General features: G+C 38.9%; 1 protein-coding gene across 1 annotated transcript in view; it reads left to right on the forward strand.

Annotated features, from left to right (window-relative positions):
• Window positions 1-8,235, forward strand: part of LOC138371753 (putative uncharacterized protein DDB_G0271982) — a 108,459-nt gene extending 100,224 nt beyond the window's left edge. The window contains exon 3 of the mRNA XM_069336775.1: window positions 7,995-8,235. Within this exon, the coding sequence (XP_069192876.1) occupies window positions 7,995-8,235 (241 nt within the window). The remainder of the gene's footprint in view (window positions 1-7,994) is intronic.
• Window positions 8,236-23,211: the final 14,976 nt, after the last annotated feature.

A 23,211-nucleotide genomic window follows, 5' to 3' on the forward strand; every position in this document is an offset into this window, starting at 1 on the left:
TAATTGACACCGAAATTAAAATAGCTTAAATTTCGGAAAATTTTTAAATGAGAAACAAAATAAAAGTTATCAAGTGTAGTGCAGTGTAAGATAAAAGTTAATTAAAACATTGTAAATCAGGAGGATAAGAAAGATACAACCATATTTAAATAACCTAAACAGAAAAATTCCACAAACTTCTACTCACCTTATGTGGCCAACAAGTGGTTGACTTATATTACACAAAAATACAAACAAAGACAACAAACTTACCAGTACTTAAGCTATTAATAAAAAAATAAAAAAATATTACTCTCAAGTCATACACCTCCTTTTATCTCTCTCAATCTCTGTCGCTATCTCTTTCTGTCTCCTTTTTAAAACTAAGACGAGCGGGTTCATTACGCGTGTCACTTACGTTTCTTAATGAAGCTGCAAAATAAGATGTATTATCCAACGTCTGTCCTAGAAACTCATTTATTTGAAGGATTAAATATTTGTATCCAAAAGAAGCTAAATTTAATGCTAAGCAGCTATCATATAAGGAACGGATGAGTCAACACCCAACTGTGTGCCAGAGCCTTCATTTGGTGTGTTAACTTAATTTCACGTGTATCTAGGTGATCAACGAACAGGTTTCAGATGTGAGCTAGCCTAAGAGTGAGTGAGCACTAATGGAGGGATTTTCTTGATAATGGCATTTCCCAGCATGAGCCTGTTGATGGCTGAGCGCCTTAAGTTACAGATTCCACCTTATGGTTGTCTACGAAGTTGGGCCAGGTGGGGATCCTTCAAAATTTTGGCCTCATGCACAACAGAGAGTTCCCTCAACATCTAGGTGGTGTCCAAGGCTATGATGTTCTGACCTGTCCAACGAGAACGAGTCACGGCTGACACGAGACTTCGCACACAACCCTTCCTCCGAATTGACAGTACGATTTAATACTAAGTGTAATAAGTAAATTTTCTTACTGTCATAAACAGTGCATAATTGCACTTATGGGGCTGTTACATATACCCAACCCCCTCCCCCGATTTAATTCTCCTCGTTTTCTGTTAAGACACTCAGAATATTTGGATGAAGTTTTCATATTCAATTTGCTATACACAAGTTTTAAATATAAAGAATTTTTTTCAGGTTTATTAAACAATACAAATTTTAATTTTTTTTTAATATCCTTAGTTACTTTACAATTTATTGATTTATTTTAGTTTTGTTTTATTACTTTTATAAAACTGTAATATCAATATAGCTATAGGTTAAGTACTAATTGTAATTAAGAAGCAATAAATTTATGATTTTCAAAAACTAAGACGGTTAGGTGAGGTTGTGGTTTTCTATTCAGTTTTTCAGGTAAACTCAAATATTCAAAATATATTTGAATACGATATAATACTAAGTAAAAATAAGTAAAATTCCTAACTGCTATGAATAGTACATAATTACAATTATTTGTCTTCTTACATTTACCTCCCCATTTTTGGAGGACGGGCTGTCGCACAAGGTTCTTCACTTTGGTCACAATACTGACAAATAATGGGGGAGGGGGAGCTGCCAGTCCGGGTGTGAAGTGCATACACATGATGGGATAGAAATTGTGCATCATGTAAGGGTTTTGAAACCGCTGCTGTCGAAAAGAACAAGCAAAAGTCCTAACAGAAGGAAATTCAATGCTGGCGTTGGAATTGGGTTTATTAGATGTCTGTTGAGTTCTAAAAGGTAAAGATGTCCAACAGACTTCACCCGAAGAGCAGCTAGAGCCATTGTCGAATTTGATTTCTGATTATCACACTTGCAGTCAATGTGCTCGATAGTGGTCAATCAGATCACACCTATGTTTTAAAAAGTTAGGGATAAGTTTAAAAAAATGATTGAAAGTTTCCTGATGGTTACAAAATACAGAATTTACGCATCTCTTGAACATTTGTTATAGAATAGTTTCTGAATTCATATATTTTTTTGCACTCTTATCATGTAGTAATGGAGGGTGTGCAGAAAGTTTAGTTGACACAGTTTACATTTGGTTAGGTTTATATCAGCAGATAATAAAAATTCCAAGAGATACTGTACTTATAGCCGAGCCTAAGCCTAGCAGCGGTAACATCTAGAGGTCTGCTGATTTTATTGGATGAGCTTTAGATGTGTGGCCCTTCTTGAATAATAATATGATGATAGGTGAAATTATGTGTCAAATTGACTTTGCCTCAGATTTTCAAGGTTTTGGTGAAGTTCTTGGTGTATTATTGCTCTTGGAATGCTTACAGGCAATCCAAGGTTATAGTCAACTCCTTCTTTTAAGGCAGATTCTTTGGCTAATTCATCAGCTTAATCATGCATTCAGAGGCCAACATGAGGTGGAATCTACATAAAGAACATTGTGCAAGGAGCCAATGCTATGCTTTCCAGTTTCAGAATTGCTTATAAATACATGGATGGTGAAATACTAAAGAAATTATTCATGACCTTTGTGAGGTTAAAGCTGGAATATGTATGGTGCTTCTTAAGATATGGGCACATCAACAAACTGGAAAAAGTGCAAAGGCATGCAACTAAATGGCTCCCGAAACTGAAACACGAGCTATGAGTAAAGGTTAGAGGCATTAAATATCCCAAAACTAGAAAATGGAATAAAAAGAGGTGGTATGATCACTAGGTACAAAATACTGTACTAATGGGAATTGACAAAATTGCTAGGAAAGAATTTTTGAGACCTGAAACTTCAAGAACAAGAGGTCATAGATTTAAACTAACTAAATAAAGCTGCCGAAGAAATACTGGTATAAGAAAATTCACTTAAGCAAAGAGTGGTAGACAGTTGGAAAAAGTTAAAAGTAAAAGTTTTGGTGGAGACCAAAACAAATACTGTAGTTTGAAACAAAACAAATAGAGACAGTAGTTTCAAAGCGCTATTGACAAAGAGTGCTTGGAAGATGGGACACCACAAGCATAGCTCTGATCCTATAACTACACTTGGGTATTTACATGAAATGTACTCTGTTACATTCAATTTCAATAACAAACAGATTAACTGGGAACAAATAAACCAAGCCCTTGCAGAAATATGCTGGGAAAGACAGCTAGATCGAGCCGGTCGGCCGAGCGGACAGCACGCGGGACTTGTGATCCTGTGGTCCTGGGTTCGATCCCAGGCGCCGGCGAGAAACAATGGGCAGAGTTTCTTTCACTCTATGCCCCTGTTACCTAGCAGTAAAATAGGTACCTGGGTGTTAGTCAGCTGTCACGGGCTTCTTCCTGGGGGGTGGAGGCCTGGTCGAGGACCGGGCCGCGGGGACACTAAAAAGGCCCCGAAATCATCTCAAGATAACCTCAAGATGGTCTGTGGAGTCCTTTTCTGGGCTAACTGTTTAGTTATAAACAGTTACTAAGTCTATCACTTTTATATTCTCTAAGGGATCAAGAACCGTCTTCAGAGACCTTAGGTCTTCCACTTGCGTACAGCAGAAGACAACATCTACCATGCAGGGTCGATGATAGTTATCATGGTGGGCCTGGAAGAGCTGTTAGTCTCCTGGGGTATAACCACAGACGCAGCGGACAGATCTGGGGGATGTCCGGTAGAATAATTAACTCTTAAGATCCTGAGCTGCTTCTGGGTCGAAAAAGCAGCTTAGAGGACACTGTTAATAAGGACTTGAACAACAAAGAGAGTAGTCAAGAACTGTTAGCTCAGACAAGGTGAACCAAATAAGGTAATCATTGTAAACAGTTTAAAGTAGCACTCTGAAGGTGACAACAGTTAGGAGCTCAGAGTAGTCACTGTTAGGTAACCACATTAGGTAACACCTCCAGAGAGAGGCATCTAGGGTGAGGTCACACGGCGAGGGAGCCAGGCTGGCCTGACCTCACCCCAGAGAGAGGTATCTAGGGTGAGGTCACACGGCGAGGGAGCGAGGCTGGCCTGACCTCACCCCAGAGAGAGGCATCTAGGGTGAGGTCACACAGTGAGGGAGCGAGATTGGCCTGACCTCACCCCAGAGAGAGGCATCTAGGGTGAGGTCACACAGCGAGGGAGCGAGGCTGACCTGACCTCACCCCAGAGAGAGGCATCTAGGGTGAGGTCACACAGCGAGGGTGCGAGGCTGACCTGACCTCACCCCAGAGAGAGGCATCTAGGGTGAGGTCACACAGCGAGGGTGCGAGGCTGACCTGACCTCACCCCAGAGAGAGGCATCTAGGGTGAGGTCACACAGCGAGGCTGACCTGACCTCACCCCAGAGAGAGGCATCTAGGGTGAGGTCACACAGCGAGGGTGCGAGGCTGACCTGATCTCGGGCAAAAGGTCATATAGCCACACTTGTTCACTAACAAAATCACAAATCAAGATATATTAAAAAAAATGGCTGATCAAGGTTGGACGCAATCTCTTGCAACTTTCCGCGGTGAATTGTAATAGTATAGCGAATGTCGTCATACAATTACAAAAGGATTGTTGGGATCGAACACCCTTGTCCTTCCTTAAGTAGGATTGTCGCCTATTGCGACCACCAGTGACGTCTCTGTAGTCTGAAATGTGTGTTTGACTGTCCGTCGGTGTTTTCAACAGATATCTCTACGGGTATTGATATTGGATGAACACCGATATCAATAACATGTATTGATTCAACAGGATGACGGGGAAGAGAGAGAGGGAAGTGTGATGGGGGAAGAGAGATTGGGAGAGATGGAGGGAGGGAGGAATGGAGAATGGCAAGAAGGCAGAATAGGAAACGGAGAGAAATTGTGGGAGAGAGGGAACAATAATTGGAGGGAGGAGAGTAAATGGGAGGGAGAATGATGGAGAGGGAAAGGGGAGAAGAGGAATGAGGGACGGAGAATGGGAGGGAAGGTTATCTTGAGGTTATCTTGAGATGATTTCGGGGCTTTTTAGTGTCACTGCGGCCCGGTCCTCGACCAGGCCTCCACCCCCAGGAAGCAGCCCGTGACAGCTGACTAACACCCAGGTACCTATTTACTGCTAGGTAACAGGGGCATTCAGGGTGAAAGAAACTTTGCCCATTTGTTTCTGCCTCGTGCGGGAAACGAACCCGCGCCACAGAATTACGAGTCCTGCGCGCTATCCACCAGGCTACGAGGCCCTTAGGGGATAGGCCCGAGGGAAGGATAATGTGAAGGAGGCAAGAAGGGAGGGAGAAGAAGGGATAACGCAAAGGACAGAGCAAAGGAGGAGGTAGGAAAAGAGAACTAGAGAATGAGAGAGAGAGAGAGAGAGGGAGGGATTATGGGGAGGGAGAGGGTGAGCATGGAGAATGGGTGCGAGGGACGGGGACAGACAGACAAAGACGAGAGCACTACTAGGTACTCCAACAAACTAATATAAAGAAAGTATGTCCATTTATTTATCTGTCAAAGGTAAATTTGTTTAGCTTCTGGAACAGAGGCCGCTTCCCCCACTCATGAAGGGGAAAGCGGCCTCTGCTCCAGAAGGTCACTGGATATGAAAATTGCACCTAGAAGTCCATAGAGTTTAGCAGTCCTCGTAATGGACGACGACGTTTCGGTCCGTCCTGGACGATTCTCAAGTCGATACTAGAAGTCAAGTCTTCTAGCGTGTGGTCTGGTCAACATACTTTAGCCACGTTATTGTGTGTCATCGCCTGCAGTCCTCATAATGCACCCGGAGTCTGTCAGTGCAGACTACTTATCACATGCCTCTCTATGACTAACCATCTTGTGTGATGGGGAAGTTTTTAGCACCACGTTGCTAGCTTTTGACCCACTGTACTCCCCTTCATAAAGTCTATGGCAGCTGCACAAATGCAGAGGTACCTAATATATTAATTATAATAATAAAGAAAACTATTCACACAGCGATATTCACAACTATTGATCATAAAGATGTGCTTTCTTGGTACTACCTTAAGACAGCAGTAATGTGGAGAGTGTGTAGTGGAAATGGTTATAGTGATAAGGTGATATGAGGAAAGCCTTGGAGGGAGGGGTGAAAGTTGTGATTAGGCTTGGTGTAATGATATGTGAAGACAGTATGTTGCCCAAATTGTTACAGTGATTAGACGAGACGTGTAAGGTGTGTGAGGGAGGTAGACTTCCCGTCTCCCTCACCTAGTTGTACTCACCTAGTTGTGCTTGCGGGGGTTGAGCTCTGGCTCTTTGGTCCCGCCTTTTAATTGTCAATAAACTGGAGTACAATTTCCTGAATATGTTCCTGAATACTGTATGTATAAAAACATAATATTTAAATAAGTCATAAGCCGCTACGATGCCAACTGATATTCAACAACCTTCTCCCCCATCTCTTTCTCTCTCTCTCTCTCTCTCTCTCTCTCTCTCTCTCTCTCTCTCTCTCTCTCTCTCTCTCTCTCTCTCTCTCTCCCTCTCTCCCTCTCTTTCTCTCTCCTTCTCCCCCACCCACACAACGTTCACTTGCTGACGACATTTTAGTTTATCGATTAGCGTCCTTCCCTCTCCCAGTTTCATTTCCATATAAATAAATATGCAACTTCAATTTACATATTTTGGGATACAGAAATGGGAAGTGGGACCACTCTCGCCCTACCCGGGTCGTGGAGGCTTTCCAGTGACTTACCTCAATTGAACGATACACAGGACACCTCTCCGATTAGTCTATTGTATTATAGGATTTACTTAAATAAGATGCATAAAACTATTAACGATATCCAAAACGCTACTGATAAAAAAACAATAGCTACAGCAACGACAACAATGACCACATCAAAGTCAACGATAACAAAACAACTTCAACGATAACTACAACACAAACAAACATCACCGCAACATCCCTGATGATAACAACTCCACCACCAATGATCTAAACATTAACAACAACGATAACCACAACAACACCGACAATAACTACAACACCGACGATAACAACACTATCGAAGATAATTATGAAACACAGATGTTATCTGAACATAACAGACAATAATTACAGCATTGACAATAACCACAACAATACTAATAATATCTTCACCTTAATTGACTATAACTACAACAATATCGACCATAGGTACAACAATACCGACCATAGGTACAACAATACCAACCATAGGTACAACAATACCGACCATAGGTACAACAATACCGACCATAGGTACAACAATATCAACCATAGGTACAACAATACCAACCATAGGTACAGCAGTAACGACCATAGGTACAACAATACCGACCATAGGTACAACAATACCGACCATAGGTACAACAATACCAACCATTGGTACAGCAATACCGACCATAGGTACAACAATACCGTCCATAGGTACAACAATACCATCCATAGGTACAACAATACCGTCCATAGGTACAACAATACAAACCAAAGGTGCAACAATACCAACCATAGGTACAACAATACCAACCATAAGTGCAACAATACCGTCCATATGTACAGCCAATACCAACAATAGGCACAACAATACCGTCCATATGTACAGCCAATACCAACCATAGGTACAACAATACCGACCATAGGTACAACAATACCGAGCATAGTTACAACAATACCGACCATAGGTACAACAATACCGACCATAGGTACAACAATACCAACCATAGATAAAACAATACCAACCATAGGTACAACAATACCAACCATAGGTACAACAATACCAACCATAGGTACAACAATACCAACCATAGGTACAACAATACCAACGATAGGGGTATCAATACCGAGCAGAGCACCGATGATAACAATATCTTCATCAACGATAACTACAAAGACAGCAAAGAAATACGCCCAACAACACTAGCTATAACCACCACTATTCGAACGGAAACTACAGTACCATCAACAACAATCTTAACGTCAAAGATAATCCAGAGCATATCAAAGATATCCACAATAACTCGGGCTATAACAATACCACAAAGACAAGCAAGACAAAAGCAACAATAACCTGATGAACACCCAGGAACAAACTCGGCAATGCAAGAATAACAGACAACTATAACATGACAGAACGAAAGCGACATAATAGCGACATGAACTATAATATAACACCAACGATAGCGACAGGAGTGACCACAACAACAAAATTGAAGTTATTGACCACAACGTTGTTGTGGTCAATAACTACAACACCGTCTACCATAACTACAACACCGTCTACGATAACTACAACACCGTTTACGATAACTACAACACCGTCTACGATAACAACAACAAAGTCGATGATAACAACAACACATACAAGCACACCAATAACCCCGAAGAAAGTAATTATCAAAAGGTGCTAACGAGCTATAATTAGTAGTACGAGTTAGAAGAATCGTTCATATGATTTGTTGAATATAATTACGGTGAAGGTATGATCATTGTATCCAACGTATCCATATATTTTTTATTTTTTTTAAACCTGAATGGGATACCACCTCTTGTGCAAGTGTAGGGACCCTTAGTTTCGGAGAAGAAAATAAAGAGTACTCAGAGAAGACCTTGTGGATCCTCACTGAGCACTTTGATACTTTCTTCTCAAACCTCCTGTATTCTTTTAGTGTATATATATATATATATATATATATATATATATATATATATATATATATATATATATATATATATATATATATATATATATATATATATATATATATATATATATATATATATATATATATATATATATATATATATATATGTCGTACCTAGTAGCCAGAACGCACTTCTGAGCCTACTATGCAAGGCCCGATTTGCCTAATAAGCCAAGTTTTCATGAATTAATTGTTTTTCCGCTACCTAACCTACCTAACCTAACCTAACCTAACTTTTTCGGCTACCTAACCTAACCTAACCTATAAAGATAGGTTAGGTTAGGTTAGGTAGGGTTGGTTAGGTTCGATCGTATATCTACGTTAATTTTAACTCCAATAAATAAAAATTGACCTCATACATAATGAAATAGGTAGCTTTATCATTTCATAAGAAATTTTTTTTAGAAAATATATTAATTCAGGAAAACTTGGCTTAATAGGCAAATCGGGCCTTGCATAGTAGGCTGAGAAGTGCATTCTGGCTACTAGGTACGACATATATATATATATATATATATATATATATATATATATATATATATATATATATATATATATATATATATATTAGTATATTTTGGTAGCAGTCTTTCCTGTAGACATATATTATTAAATATGACCGAAAAAGTAAGATTATTAATTCTAACACGAATTTTCTCAATCTTTCGTACATTACGCTTCACTGTTGGAGGTAAATCAAAAATCACTTCTCCAAAATTCATTTTTATTTCTAGTCTGACGCGACACGGGCGCGTTTCGTAAAACTTATTACATTTTCAAAGACTTCACAAATACACAACTGATTAGAACTTACGTCTCTCTGATATTATATCTACATTTGAGTGAGGTGGGAAGGATGATGTGGCATTAACACAAGACAGAACAGGGGATATTAATAGGGTATTAAAAGTATCAACACAAGACAACAGAAACAATGGGTATTGAATAGAATTGTTTGTAGAAAGCCTATTGGTCCATATTTCTTGATGCTTCTATATTGGAGCGGAGTCTTGAGGTGGGTAGAATATAGTTGTGCAATAATTGGCTGTTGATTGCTGGTGTTGACTTCTTGATGTGTAGTGCCTCGCAAACGTCAAGCCGCCTGCTATCGCTGTATCTATCGATGATTTCTGTGTTGTTTACTAGGATTTCTCTGGCGATGGTTTGGTTATGGGAAGAGATTATATGTTCCTTAATGGAGCCCTGTTGCTTATGCATCGTTAAACGCCTAGAAAGAGATGTTGTTGTCTTGCCTATATACTGGGTTTTTTGGAGCTTACAGTCCCCAAGTGGGCATTTGAAGGCATAGACGACGTTAGTCTCTTTTAAAGCGTTCTGTTTTGTGTCTGGAGAGTTTCTCATGAGTAGGCTGGCCGTTTTTCTGGTTTTATAGTAAATCGTCAGTTGTATCCTCTGATTTTTGTCTGTAGGGATAACGTTTCTATTAACAATATCTTTCAGGACCCTTTCCTCCGTTTTATGAGCTGTGGAAAAGAAGTTCCTGTAAAATAGTCTAATAGGGGGTATAGGTGTTGTGTTAGTTGTCTCTTCAGAGGTTGCATGGCTTTTCACTTTCCTTCTTATGATGTCTTCGATGAAACCATTGGAGAAGCCATTATTGACTAGAACCTGCCTTACCCTACAGAGTTCTTCGTCGACTTGCTTCCATTCTGAGCTGTGGCTGAGAGCACGGTCGACGTATGCGTTAACAACACTCCTCTTGTACCTGTCGGGGCAGTCGCTGTTGGCATTTAGGCACATTCCTATGTTTGTTTCCTTAGTGTAGACTGCAGTGTGGAAACCTCCGCCCTTTTCCATGACTGTTACATCTAGAAAAGGCAGCTTCCCATCCTTTTCCGTCTCGTAAGTGAAACGCAGCACGGAACTCTGCTCAAATGCCTCCTTCAGCTCCTGCAGATGTCTGACATCAGGTACCTGTGTAAAAATGTCGTCAACATACCTGCAGTATATGGCCGGTTTCAAGTTCATGTCGACTAAGACTTTTTGCTCGATGGTACCCATGTAGAAGTTTGCAAACAGGACACCTAGGGGAGAACCCATGGCGACCCCATCTACTTGCTTATACATGTGCCCATCCGGGCTCAAGAAGGGTGCCTCTTTAGTACAAGCTTGGAGTAGTTTCCTCAGAATACTTTCTGGCATGTCAAGAGGAGTACAGGCTGGATCACGATACACTCTGTCGGCTATCATTCCGATTGTCTCGTCCACAGGTACGTTGGTAAACAGCGATTCTACGTCCAACGAGGCTCTTATCCCTGTGGCCCGTGTGCCCCGCAGTAAGTCCACAAATTCCTTTGGAGACTTCAGGCTGAAGGCGCAAGGAACATAAGGAGTCAGCAGGCCGTTGAGTCGCTTCGCCAGTCTGTACGTGGGTGTGGGTATCTGGCTAATGATTGGCCGAAGTGGGTTTCCAGGCTTGTGCGTCTTGACATTTCCATACGCATATCCAGGTTTATATTCCCCAATGATCTTTGGCAGGTGGAGTCCGGATTTCTTGGCGTTCACAGTTTCGATCAGTTTGTTGACCTTTGCTTTTAATTCGGCTGTAGTGTCCTTCGTTACCCTTTGGAACTTAGTTTGGTCAGAGAGTATGATGTTCATTTTCGCCAGATATTCGTCTTTTTTAAGAATGACATATATTGGCGACTTGTCACCTCTCCTGACAACTATCTCCTTGTTCTCACGAAGGCTTTTAGCTGCCGCTTTAAGCTCGGGGGACAGTATGGTGCTTCTGTAGTTGCCTCGATTCTTTCCTCCTTCTGCAATAAGTTCTGCTTGTAAGGTATCTTTGGTAGTGACCTTCTTTTGTGTCTCGAGGTCGAATATGTCGTCCAACAGAATTTCCAACTCTACTTTCCGGGCCATTTCACTCGGTCTGGACATAACATGACAGTTTATGCCCAGATTTAGGAGAGTGACTTGGTCCTCAGTGAGGTTAATTCCTGCAAGGTTCAGGAAGCCATCTCTTGGTCGTGGAATTGCCATAGGTCCTCAATATAATGTTGTTAGTTTCTTGATAATCCTTGTTTCAGTGCTGAGGTGATGTTGGTCTGTGAGGATGTCGAGGTGTTGTTCAATGCGGGTACGGATACTATGGTCGATGTTGCTATTTCTCCACTCGTGAAGAAATGAACTATTTCTCCACTCGTGAACTTGAAACCGGCCATATACTGCAGGTATGTTGACGACATTTTTACACAGGTACCTGATGTCAGACATCTGCAGGAGCTGAAGGAGGCATTTGAGCAGAGTTCCGTGCTGCGTTTCACTTACGAGACGGAAAAGGATGGGAAGCTGCCTTTTCTAGATGTAACAGTCATGGAAAAGGGCGGAGGTTTCCACACTGCAGTCTACACTAAGGAAACAAACATAGGAATGTGCCTAAATGCCAACAGCGACTGCCCCGACAGGTACAAGAGGAGTGTTGTTAACGCATACGTCGACCGTGCTCTCAGCCACAGCTCAGAATGGAAGCAAGTCGACGAAGAACTCTGTAGGGTAAGGCAGGTTCTAGTCAATAACGGCTTCTCCAATGGTTTCATCGAAGACATCATAAGAAGGAAAGTGAAAAGCCATGCAACCTCTGAAGAGACAACTAACACAACACCTATACCCCCTATTAGACTATTTTACAGGAACTTCTTTTCCACAGCTCATAAAACGGAGGAAAGGGTCCTAAAAGATATTGTTAATAGAAACGTTATCCCTACAGACAAAAATCAGAGGATACAACTGACGATTTACTATAAAACCAGAAAAACGGCCAGCCTACTCATGAGAAACTCTCCAGACACAAAACAGAACGCTTTAAAAGAGACTAACGTCGTCTATGCCTTCAAATGCCCACTTGGGGACTGTAAGCTCCAAAAAACCCAGTATATAGGCAAGACAACAACATCTCTTTCTAGGCGTTTAACGATGCATAAGCAACAGGGCTCCATTAAGGAACATATAATCTCTTCCCATAACCAAACCATCGCCAGAGAAATCCTAGTAAACAACACAGAAATCATCGATAGATACAGCGATAGCAGGCGGCTTGACGTTTGCGAGGCACTACACATCAAGAAGTCAACACCAGCAATCAACAGCCAATTATTGCACAACTATATTCTACCCACCTCAAGACTCCGCTCCAATATAGAAGCATCAAGAAATATAGACCAATAGGCTTTCTACAAACACTTCTATTCAATACCCATTGTTTCTGTTGTCTTGTGTTGATACTTTTAATACCCTATTAATATCCCCTGTTCTGTCTTGTGTTAATGCCACATCATCCTTCCCACCTCACTCAAATGTAGATATAATATCAGAGAGACGTAAGTTCTAATCAGTTGTGTATTTGTGAAGTCTTTGAAAATGTAATAAGTTTTACGAAACGCGCCCGTGTCGCGTCAGACTAGAAATAAAAATGAATTTTGGAGAAGTGATTTTTGATTTACCTCCAACAGTGAAGCGTAATGTACGAAAGATTGAGAAAATTTGTGTTAGAATTATTAATCTTACTTTTTCGGTCGTATTTAATAATATATATATATATATATATATATATATATATATATATATATATATATATATATATATATATATATATATATATATATATATATATATATATAAATATATATATATATATATATATATATATATATATATATATATATATATATATATATATATATATAAATATATATATATATATATATATATATATATATATATATATATATATATATATATATATATATATATATATATATATATATATATATATATGTGTGTGTGTGTGTGTGTATATCACGAAAATAAACACGTGATTAAAAATGTGACAATGTCAGACCACGGAGGAAAATGAAACAGGAATTTCCTTAAGTACTTTCGTATATTAATACATCTTCAGAAGGACTCCTTCTGAAGATGTATTAATATACGAAAGTACTTAAGGAAATTCCTGTTTCATTTTCCTCCGTGGTCTGACATTGTCATATATATATATATATATATATATATATATATATATATATATATGCAAACAAGCCTGAATGGTCCCCAGGACTATATACAACTGAAAACTCACACCCCAGAAGTGACTCGAACCCATACTCCCACAACTTGTGTTCCTCACGTGTGCCCCAAAGAATGAGGTGATTTGATAAAATGCTATGCCCAAGATTACCATCCGAGTGCCGGCGGGGAAGTGGTTCATATAGCCTCGGCTATCACTTCCTTATGTCCGGTCGTGATGGTCAAGCGGATTAAGGCGTCCCTGTACATACCAGTTGTGGGAGTATGGGTTCGAGTCACTTCTGGGGTGTGAGTTTTCAGTTATATATATATATATATATATATATATATATATATATATATATATATATATATATATATATATATATATATATATATATATATATATATGTTATTAAATATGACCGAAAAAGTAAGATTAATAATTCTAACACGAATTTTCTCAATCTTTCGTACATTTCTTTTCACTGTTGGAGGTAAATCAAAAATCAATTCTCCAAAATTCATTTTTATTTCTAGTCTGACGCGACACGAGCGCGTTTCGTAAAACTTCTTACATTTTCAAAGACTTTAGTTCACAAATACACAACTGAATAGAACTTACGCATCTCCGATTTTATATCTACATTTGAGTGAGGTGGAAGGGGTGATGTGGCATTAACACAAGACAGAACAAGATGTGGCATTAATAGGGTATTAATTTCATCAACACAAGACAGAACAAGAGGTGGTATTAATAGCGTATTAATTTCATCAACACAAGACAGAACACGAAACAATGGATATTGAATAGAAGTGTTTGTAAAAAGCCCATTGGTCCATATTTCTTGATGCTTCTATATTGGAGCGGAGTCTTGAGGTGGGTAGAATATAGTTGTGCAATAATTGGCTGTTGATTGCTGGTGTTGACTTCTTGATGTGTAGTGCCTCGCAAACGTCAAGCCGCCTGCTATCGCTGTATCTATCGATGATTTCTGTGTTGTTTACTAGGATTTCTCTGGCGATGGTTTGGTTGTGGTAAGAGATTATATGTTCCTTAATGGAGCCCTGTTGCTTATGCATCGTTAAACGCCTAGAAAGAGATGTTGTTGTCTTGCCTATATACTGTTTTTTTTTTTCCTCTTGACATACCAGAAAATATTCTGAGGAAACTACTCCAAGCTTGTACTAAAGAGGCACCCTTCTTGAGCCCGGATGGGCACATGTATAAGCAAGTAGATGGGGTCGCCATGGGTTCTCCCCTAGGTGTCCTGTTTGCAAACTTCTACATGGGTACCATCGAGCAAAAAGTCTTAGTCGACATGAACTTGAAACCGGCCATATACTGCAGGTATGTTGACGACATTTTTACACAGGTACCTGATGTCAGACATCTGCAGGAGCTGAAGGAGGCATTTGAGCAGAGTTCCGTGCTGCGTTTCACTTACGAGATGGAAAAGGATGGGAAGCTGCCCTTTCTAGATGTAACAGTCATGGAAAAGGGCGGAGGTTTCCACTCTGCAGTCTACACTAAGGAAACGAGCATAGGAATGTGCCTAAGTGCCAACAGCGACTGCCCAGACAGGTACAAGAGGAGTGTTGTTAACGCATATGTCGACCGTGCTCTCAGCCACAGCTCAGAATGGAAGCAAGTCGACGAAGAACTCTGTAGGGTAAGGCAGGTCCTAGTCAATAACGGCTTCTCCAATGGTTTCGTCGAAGACATCATAAGATGGAAAGTGAAAAGCCATGCAACCTCTGAAGAGACAACTAACACAACACCTATACCCCCTATTAGACTATTTTACAGGAACTTCTTTTCCACAGCTCATAAAACGGAGGAAAGGGTCCTGAAAGATATTGTTAATAGAAATGTTATCCCTACAGACAAAAATCAGAGGATACAACTGACGATTTACAATAAAACCAGAAAAACGGCCAGCCTACTCATGAGAAACTCTCCAGACACAAAACAGAACGCTTTAAAAGAGACTAACGTCGTCTATGCCTTCAAATGCCCTCTTGGGGACTGTAAGCTTGGGGACTGTAAGCCCAGTATATAGGCAAGACAACAACATCTCTTTCTAGGCGTTTAACGATGCATAAGCAACAGGGCTCCATTAAGGAACATATAATCTCTTCCCACAACCAAACCATCGCCAGAGAAATCCTAGTAAACAACACAGAAATCATCGATAGATACAGCGATAGCAGGCGGCTTGACGTTTGCGAGGCACTACACATCAAGAAGTCAACACCAGCAATCAACAGCCAATTATTGCACAACTATATTCTACCCACCTCAAGACTCCGCTCCAATATAGAAGCATCAAGAAAAATGGACCAATAGGCTTTCTACAAACACTTCTATTCAATATCCATTGTTTCGTGTTTTGTCTTGTGTTGATGAAATTAATACCCTATTAATACCACCTCTTGTTCTGTCTGGTGTTGATGAAATTAATACCCTATTAATGCCACATCTTGTTCTGTCTTGTGTTAATGCCACATCACCCCTTCCACCTCACTCAAATGTAGATATAAAATCGGAGATACGTAAGTTCTATTCAGTTGTGTATTTGTGAACTAAAGTCTTTGAAAATGTAATAAGTTTTACGAAACGCACTCGTGTCGCGTCAGACTAGAAATAAAAATGAATTTTGGAGAATTGATTTTTGATTTACCTCCAACAGTGAAAAGAAATGTACGAAAGATTGAGAAAATTCGTGTTAGAATTATTAATCTTACTTTTTCGGTCATATTTAATAATATATGTCTACAGGAAAGACTGCTACCAAAATATACTAATATATATGTGTGTGTATATCACGAAAATAAACACGTGATTAAAAATGTGACAATGTCAGACCACGGAGGAAAATGAAACAGGAATTTCCTTAAATACTTTCGTATATTAATACATCTTCAGGACTCCTTCTGAAGATGTATTAATATACGAAAGTACTTAAAGAAATTCCTGTTTCATTTTCCTCCGTGGTCTGACATTGTCATATATATATATATATATATATATATATATATATATATATATATATATATATATATATATATATATATATATATATATATATATATGTATATATATATATATATATATATATATATATATATATATATATATATATATATATATATATATATATATATATATATATATATATATATACATATATATATATATATATATATATATATATATATATCCAAAGCCAGCATTGAATTTCCTTCTGTTAGGACTTTTGCTTGTTCTTTTCGACAGCAGCGGTTTCAAAACCCTTACATGATGCACAATTTCTATCCCATCATGTGCATGCACCTCACACCCGGACTGGCAGCTCCCCCTCCCCCATTATTTGTCAGTATTGTGACCAAAGTGAAGAACCTCGTGCGACAGTCCGACCTCCAAAAATGGGGAGGTAAATGTAAGAAGACAAATAATTGCAATTGTGTACTATTCATAGCAGTTAGGAATTTTACTTATTTTTACTTAGTAATATATCCTATTCAAATATATTGTGAATATTTGAGTTTCCTTGAAAAACTGAATAGAAAACCCCAACCTCACCTAACCGTCTTAGTTTTTGAAGATCATAAATTTATTGCTTCTTAATTACAATTAGTACTTAACCTATAGCTATATTGATATTACAGTTTTATAAAAGTAATAAAACAAAACTAAAATAAATCAATAAATTGTAAAGTAACTAAGGATATTAAAAAAAAAATTAAAATTTGTATTGTTTAATAAACCTGAAAAAAATTCTTTATATTTAAAACTTGTGTATAGCAAATTGAATATGAAAACTTCATCCAAATATTCTGAGTGTCTTAACAGAAAACGAGGAGTATTAAATCGGGGGAGGGGGTTGGGTATATGTAACAGCCCCATAAGTGCAATTATGCACTGTTTATGACTAAGAAAATTTACTTATTACACTTAGTATTAAATCGTACTGTCAATTCGGAGGAAGGGTTGTGTGCGAAGTCTCGTGTCAGCCGTGACTCGTTCTCGTTGGACAGGTCAGAACATCATAGCCTTGGACACCACCTAGATGTTGAGGGAACTTTCTGTTGTGCATGAGGCCAAAATTTTGAAGGATCCCCACCTGGCCCAACTTCGTAGACAACCATAAGGTGGAATCTGTAACTTAAGGCGCTCAGCCATCAACAGGCTCATGCTGGGAAATGCCATTATCAAGAAAATCCCTCCATTAGTGCTCACTCACTCTTAGGCTAGCTCACATCTGAAACCTGTTCGTTGATCACCTAGATACACGTGAAATTAAGTTAACACACCAAATGAAGGCTCTGGCTCACAGTTGGGTGTTGACTCATCCGTTCCTTATATGATAGCTGCTTAGCATTAAATTTAGCTTCTTTTGGATACAAATATTTAATCCTTCAAATAAATGAGTTTCTAGGACAGACGTTGGATAATACATCTTATTTTGCAGCTTCATTAAGAAACGTAAGTGACACGCGTAATGAACCCGCTCGTCTTAGTTTTAAAAAGGAGACAGAAAGAGATAGCGACAGAGATTGAGAGAGATAAAAGGAGGTGTATGACTTGAGAGTAATATTTTTTTTTTTTTTTATTAATAGCTTAAGTACTGGTAAGTTTGTTGTCTTTGTTTGTATTTTTGTGTAATATAAGTCAACCACTTGTTGGCCACATAAGGTGAGTAGAAGTTTGTGGAATTTTTCTGTTTAGGTTATTTAAATATGGTTGTATCTTTCTTATCCTCCTGATTTACAATGTTTTAATTAACTTTTATCTTACACTGCACTACACTTGATAACTTTTATTTTGTTTCTCATTTAAAAATTTTCCGAAATTTAAGCTATTTTAATTTCGGTGTCAATTATTTTTCTTTAAAATTCTATATACGCGTTACGCGTTTTTAAAATCTGATGATGAAAATATTGTATCCAAACATAATGAAATTATGAGGAAAATTTAAACAATTCTTTGCTTGCACGAGAAAATTATCATTACCCCGTTCATAGTTTTCATCATGTCCTATGTAATTAATATCAATATATAACGTGGAAGCAATATCCCAATTTGCTTTGGCATTATTACTCAATTTCAAATAAAAAATTTCGGCAATGTAAATACATTATTACCAGCAATAGAAATCACAAGAAAATTGCACAGATGCAATCAAATCTCAATAAATATGAAGCTAAAGCATGTGAAAAAAATCCCAGATAGTCAGTTTAGTGCATAAATATTTTAGGCCAGTAAAAAAATAAATATCACCATTATTACCTTATTAACAAGTCTCTATTGATCACCAAATACGGGTCCATGACCTTGGATAAGCAGCGCACAAAGAGTGTTTGAAGGTACGGTCCTAAAACGGCTGCTGGGGATATTATGAAGTTTGACAAGTCGCTCAATCCTAACGTGGAGGTAATTTAAACCATCAAAGACTACAGGCTCACGAATTTTCTTAGGTTCGTGTACCCCAGCAATAACGAGCAGATTGTCTGGTAAAATAGTATATGTGGTGTTGGACAGCTTGTGAGATCTTGAGTGTATTGGGAAAGAATTATAACATTTGAGAGTTCTTGGGTGTAAAGGAATGTTTCGAGTCACTTAACAGTGATTAATTTAGCTGCTCTAGCTATTTATCTTGCTTTGTTCTGAAGTTGGAAATGGAGTCCACTAAAATTTATTGAGTTGCGATTCGAACAGAGGGCGTCACCGAAACACTATTCGATAAATGTTCGAGCGTCATCAGCTGTTAATCGCGTTTAATTCGTTTTTTTCTTTTAAACAGGGGGTTTGGCGGCCATGTTAACGAGCATTTGGCCCTGTTGATGAGGACGGGCTGTTAACAACTGATGACGTTCGAACAATTCTCGAACAGTGCTATACGCTGTCGACCAATGTTCGGATCGCAACTCTGCAAATACTTCACCCACGTACTACAAACACAAATAATTGCCAACAGAACCTAAATACGTAACCTAACCTATGCCCAAATATGCACAATATGATAATATATAATAATATTAATTTATAGTCGAAGAGGAACTATCAGGAGAAAGCGGCAAGCCATTACGACTATATAGCACTTGGAAGTGGTCAGGATATGGATTTGGGAAGGGACGGGGGGAAGGAACGGTGCCCAACCACTTGGACGATCGGGAATTAAATGCTGACCTGTATGAAGTGAGACCGTCTCTCTACCGTCCAGCCCAAGTTAAATTCCTATATGGAACGAACATAAAACTGATAAATACCTCTCTGGCGTCGGCACCGGGATGGAATAGGATTGGAGTGACCAACCGGTTCATAACTTGAGGACGGATTGGGCAATCTATTGTGAGTCGTGCGTAGAGGTCATCCACATAAAGCAGATTTACGTGCACACAATCTTCCACACATGAGGTGTAGCGATTTCATTAACGCATATTTGGGCAAAGTTTGTATGAAGACGATGAGTCACAATATCGTGTCTGAAGATATGATGACTAAACTCTCGTCTCCTCATCACAATATGAGGAGACGACGACGTTTCGGTCCGTCCTGGACCATTACTAAGTAGTGCTAACACACGACTTAACAATGGTCCAGGACGGACCGAAACGTCGTAGTTTCTTTATCTTCTGAGGCGTCGTTTGGTCATCAATGTTCTGATGATGGGATATCATGGTCGAAACCAGCTCTCTACAACCTTTCCTAGGTCCGCAAAGTTGATTAAAAGCGTTATTTTCGCAACGTATTCTTCAGGCCACCAACTTGGTGTCATATGTACAGTAGGCCCAGATAGCTCTCTTTCTATGATCCTGGAATTTACCTCACTTTCAGCCCCTACAGTTCCTTGGGGTCTTCTTTCCATTTCATTCATCCTAATTCGTTGCATTTGCAAACTCCTTGCACTCATTTCAAGACGTTATTATGTATGCCAGCCTGGCCTCGGATACATGAAGTTGTTGTTCAAATAACTTGCAAATTTTCCTTCTTTTCCCGTTCCTGCAGTTATATTACGATTCAATAAATATATTCTTTAACTAAGGCTAGTGTTCATAAGGGTTGTTAGTTGACATACCTAATGAAGCTGCAAGCAGGAGCGGTTATAAAGACTCAGCTCATCTGAAGTCTTCTCCTAGAAACTCATTTATTTCATGAGAATGTACTTTAAAACTAACTATTACATTGGAAACTGTCATATAAGGAACCTGGTGAAACTGAAAGAATATTTATAATCCTGCCTCAGCTGCCTCTCTCTCTCTCTCTCTCTCTCTCTCTCTCTCTCTCTCTCTCTCTCTCTCTCTCTCTCTCTCTCTCTCTCTCTCTCTCTCTCTCTCTCTCTCTCTCTCTATTTCTTTGTGGCCTAATTCATTTCATAGTGTAAGTAAATTGACAGTAAGGTGTTGAGGAAAGCATGTCAGAGTTCCCATTCCCAGAACATAAACCGGGTTATGCAGAAAGCGTGTCGTAACATTTTGGCCATGGCTTTGTTTATTGTCCCGAAGACGTCTTTACCCTATGTCATTTTACGAGGCCAATTTGCTCACTAGTCAGTGGAAGGACCTAAGTCTGCTGAAACTCGTCGAAGAAATATATATATATATATATATATATATATATATATATATATATATATATATATATATATATATATATATATATATATATATATATATATATATATATATATACATATATATATATATATTATTAAATATGACCGAAAAAGTATGATTAATAATTCTAACACGAAATCTTGTTCTGTCTGGCTTGTGTTGATGAAATTAATACCCTATTAATACCACATCTTGTTCTGTCTTGTGTTAATGCCACATCACCCCTTCCACCTCACTCAAATGTAGATATAAAATCGGAGATGCGTAAGTTCTATTCAGTTGTGTATTTGTGAACTAAAGTCTTTGAAAATGTAATAAGTTTTACGAAACGCGCTCGTGTCGCGTCAGGCTAGAAATAAAAATGAATTTTGGAGAATTGATTTTTGATTTACCTCCAACAGTGAAACGAAATGTACGAAAGATTGAGAAAATTCGTGTTAGAATTATTAATCTTACTTTTTCGGTCATATTTAATAATATATGTCTACAGGAAAGACTGCTACCAAAATATACTAATATATATATATATATATATATATATATATATATATATATATATATATATATATATATATATATATATATATATATATATATATATATATAATATATATCTGGGCTACTGAAGGAAGGAAAATAAATCATTATGAAGATTTTTGCCTGGAGAGAAGCTTCTGGTCCGGAATTCCTGGGCGTGCGAGGAGGATGAGCTCCTTCCTGAGGTTATTGAGTAGTGTTTTGTGATTTGGGAACTGAACCGACTGTAAAATCTTGGTATTTCGCTAGTGCTAACATCATTCATCATGTACCAGTGAGTCGTCCTCATCCTCTAACTTATACCAGAGAGAGAAAGACCTGGGGGTTGATATCACGCCAGACCTGTCCCCTGAAGCTCATATCAAGAGGATAACATCAGCGGCATATGCCAGGTTAGCCAACATAAGAACGGCCTTTAGAAACTTGTGTAAGGAATCTTTCAGAACATTATATACCACATATGTCAGACCAATCCTGGAGTATGCGGCACCAGCATGGAGTCCATATCTAGTTAAGCATAAGACTAAACTGGGAAAGGTTTGAAGGTTTGCCACCATACTAGTACCCGAGCAGAGAGGTATGAGCTACGAGGAGAGACTACGGGAATTAAACCTCACTTTGTTGGAAGACAGAAGAGTTAGGGGGGGACACGATCAACACTTACAAGATTCTCAAAGGAATTGATAGGGTAGATAAGGACAGACATTTTAACACAAGGGGCACACGCACTAGGGGACACAGGTGGAAATTGAGTGCCCAAATGAGCCGTAGAGACCATAGAAAGAATTTTTTCAGTGTCAGATTAGAAGACAATTGGATTGTATTAGGAAGTGATGTGGTGGAGGCTGACTCTATACACAGTTTCAAGTGTAGATATAATAGAGCCCAGTAGGCTCAGGAACCTGTACACCTGTTGATTGACGGTTGAGAGGCGGGACCAAAGAGCCAGAGCTCAACCCCCGCAAGCTCAACTAGGTAAGTACAACTAGGCAAGTACCAGTGAATCGTCCTCATTATTTAACTTATACCTGTAATTCGTCTTCATCTTGAGGTTATCTTTCGGGACTTAGCGTCCCCGCGGCCCGGTCCTCAACCATGTTTTTTATTTCACATTCCCAGGAAGCAGCCCGTAGCAGCTGTCTAACTCCCAGGTACCTATTTACTGCTAGGTAACAGCGGCATCAGGGTGAGAGAAACATTTTGCCCAATTGCATCCGCCTCCACCTGGGATTGAATCCGGAACCTCAGGACTACGTAGCCTACGTAGAAGTACGGATTCGTACTCATCATTTAACTTATACCAGTGATGCATCCTCATCATTTAACTTATACCTGTGATTCGTCCTCATCATTCAAATTATACCAGTGATTCGTCGTCATCATTCAAATTATACCAGTGATTCGTCCTCATCTTTCAAATTATACCAGTGATTCGTCCGCATAATTTAAATTATACCAGTAATTCGTCCTCATCATTTAACTAATACCGGGAAATGGCCTACAAACGTTTC

Source organism: Procambarus clarkii, chromosome 36 (assembly GCF_040958095.1).
Source record: "Procambarus clarkii isolate CNS0578487 chromosome 36, FALCON_Pclarkii_2.0, whole genome shotgun sequence".
Lineage (NCBI taxonomy): Eukaryota > Metazoa > Arthropoda > Malacostraca > Decapoda > Cambaridae > Procambarus > Procambarus clarkii.